Source organism: Peromyscus californicus, unplaced genomic scaffold (assembly GCF_007827085.1).
Source record: "Peromyscus californicus insignis strain IS unplaced genomic scaffold, ASM782708v3 Scaffold_24__1_contigs__length_46423439, whole genome shotgun sequence".
In the NCBI taxonomy this organism is placed as follows: Eukaryota; Metazoa; Chordata; class Mammalia; order Rodentia; family Cricetidae; genus Peromyscus; species Peromyscus californicus.
In genome coordinates, this window is record NW_026294535.1 from 34,329,550 (window position 1) to 34,332,168 (window position 2,619).

The window sequence follows — 2,619 nt, forward strand, 5'->3', positions numbered from 1 at the left end:
TGAAATATTCCTTCTAATCTTCTTGCTTTTACCAACATTCCTAAGCTGTAACTAACTTTGAAAACTGTATGCCCAGATTTAGCTTATTAGTTAAATAACATTTGTATAATTCAGATATACCTAACAGATAATAATACACTGGTCTTCAAATTCTTCAGCGATCTTAGATTATGATATTTTAATAAAAATAAAGACATGCCAGTTCCCAGCTGCATCCTGTACCTCCTCCAAGGAACATGGAAGAATTTTCACCGGGAAGCTTGTTTTAAATGTGAGAAAGCCAGCCACACAGCAGGAAACAGCTTCGCACCTTGACCTAGTGCCAAGAGTCTGCCCAGACTGGACAACAGGATCCTGGGGGATCGATTGCCCCACTTTGCCAAGTTAAGGTTGGACACTGTCCCCAAATTCCTACCCCATAGGAAACTCTGTCAAATCTTCTGGGTTTGGCAACTGATGATAGGTCCTCCTCTGGGACTTCTGTCCCCTCAACGACCATGGAGAAACCTAGGACTGCCTAGGTAAGTGGAAAGATGTCTCACTTCTTACTTATCCTTCTCAGAACTGATGGCACTTGATGACTAGGGTACTTATAAAGTGATAGAGCACTGACTACAAACAGTTTTCCAAAGTTCTTAAATTTCTATGGATTTTCTTGGTCCCTGCTTTTAGAGACAGGTCAGCATTAGAGAGGGTAGGGAAGCCTGCAGGCATGTTCAACTCTGCTCCTCCCTCATTCCTCAGTCTCCCTCCCTCCTCTTTGACTCACTCAACCCCTTCTGTTCAGTAAATTTCCCCTGGTTATAATCTTAAAGGTGTGTTTCATTGGGCTGAAACCAGGCCCTAGGAAAATGTTAATACCTCTTAACCCAAAGCAATAGCCTTTTGCTATGAAACCAAGATGTAAATCTGTTCCAGCTATCTTACCTGTATGTTCTTGAGAAAGAGTCCTGCTACTATATCAAGGAATCTGACATGGTGGATCAGTCCCTAGACAGGTCCACCCTTCCTGCCAAACTTGTTCAATGCCAACCCACAGGGGCCCTCCTGATATGCCAGCCCCTGCATGAGTTATGAGGTGAGTATTGGGAACTGACAGGTTGATTTCACCCACATGGTCATTTTAAACTCTGTGGTGATATTTTAATTGTGCTGAAATGTGACTTTATTTGTACATTAATAAATAAAGTTTGCCTGGAGATCAGAGGTCACATAATGAGGTCACAAAGCAAGGTCACATAACCATAAACAGAAGTCAGGCGTTGGTAGCACACGCCCTTAATCCCACTCACTTAGCAGGCAGAATCTCTGTGTGTTCAAGGACACACCCAAGCATGGTGATAGGAGCCTTTAATCCCATTAAGAACCATAGAGACCTGGAAGTCTGTCTAGACAGGAAGTGACGAAGAAGTCATGTGGCTGGGCTTAGAGCCAATGAGAAGGAGGAACAGAAAGGCAATAAAAACAGGGGTTAGGAGCCCTTTTTGCCCAGAGTCAGCGCGGTTTCCTGCTTCAACAGTGCTTGAACAGAATCTGGCAATCCACCCCTCCGACCCCAACTGGCTCCTCAGGGCCAGAACTCTTGCAACCTCCTCACTCCAGCATTGGCACCGGGCCTCTCCCTGCTGCTGCCATGACCACCTTGTCTCCCTCACAAGTGGGCCAGAACTACCACCAGGACTCAGAGGCTGCCATCAACCGCCAGATCAACCTGGAACTGTATGCCTCCTACGTCTATCTGTCTATGTCTTGCTACTTCGACTGGGATGATGTCGCTCTCAGCAACTTTGCCAAATACTTTCTCCACCAATCTCACGAGGAGAGGGAGCACGCTGAGAGACTGATGAAGCTACAGAACCAACGAGGTGGCCGAATCTTCCTGCAGGATATCAAGAAACCAGACCGGGATGCCTGGGAGAACGGGCTGAATGCGATGGGGTGTGCACTGCACTTGGAGAAGAGTGTGAGTCAGTCACTCCTGGAACTGCACAAACTGGCTGCTGACAAAAATGACTCCCACTTGTGTGACTTCATTGAGACCCATTACCTGAGTGAGCAGGCGAAATCCATCAAAGAACTGGGTGGCCACGTGACCAACCTCCGCAAGATGGGAGCCCCTGAAGCTGGCCTGGCAGAATATCTCTTTGACAAGCTCATCCTGGGACACAGTGATAAGAACTAAGCTGACTTCCCCAAAGCCACAAGTGACTTTACTGGTTACTGAGGCCGTGCATGCATGTCAGCCTGCCTTTCCTTTTGTATAATTCCTTCGAAAACATCCGCTTAAGTTATTTAATTTGTACCATTTCTTCAAATAAAGAATTTTGGAATAAAAAAAAATTACAGGTTAGATGGGAAAAGCTCTCTCTGGGGAAGTGACAGTGGCCAGTGGTAACATTAGGTAGTGGTGGTGGTAAGATAAGGTAGTCGTGGCTCTTTGCTAGTTCTCTGATCTCTTTGGCTATTAAGTCTGTATTTGGCTCTGTGTTTCTTATTTAATGAGACTGTTTAGAAATTCATCTACAAAGCTCTATAATTTTTAATTCTTATTGACACCTTTACGAGATGGTTGTACTCCCCACCTCCAGGAAAACAGCAGAGGTGATGGATCAGGCATTC

At 45.5% G+C, this 2,619-nt stretch overlaps 1 protein-coding gene across 1 annotated transcript; it reads left to right on the forward strand.

Annotated features, from left to right (window-relative positions):
* The first annotated feature begins 1,066 nt into the window (after positions 1-1,066).
* LOC128119553 (ferritin heavy chain-like) lies at positions 1,067-2,182 on the forward strand. The gene is made up of 2 exons (XM_052752886.1): positions 1,067-1,078; positions 1,493-2,182. The coding sequence occupies exons 1-2, from the start codon at positions 1,067-1,069 to the stop codon at positions 2,180-2,182; spliced, it is 702 nt and encodes a 233-aa protein (XP_052608846.1).
* The last annotated feature ends 437 nt before the right edge of the window (positions 2,183-2,619 follow it).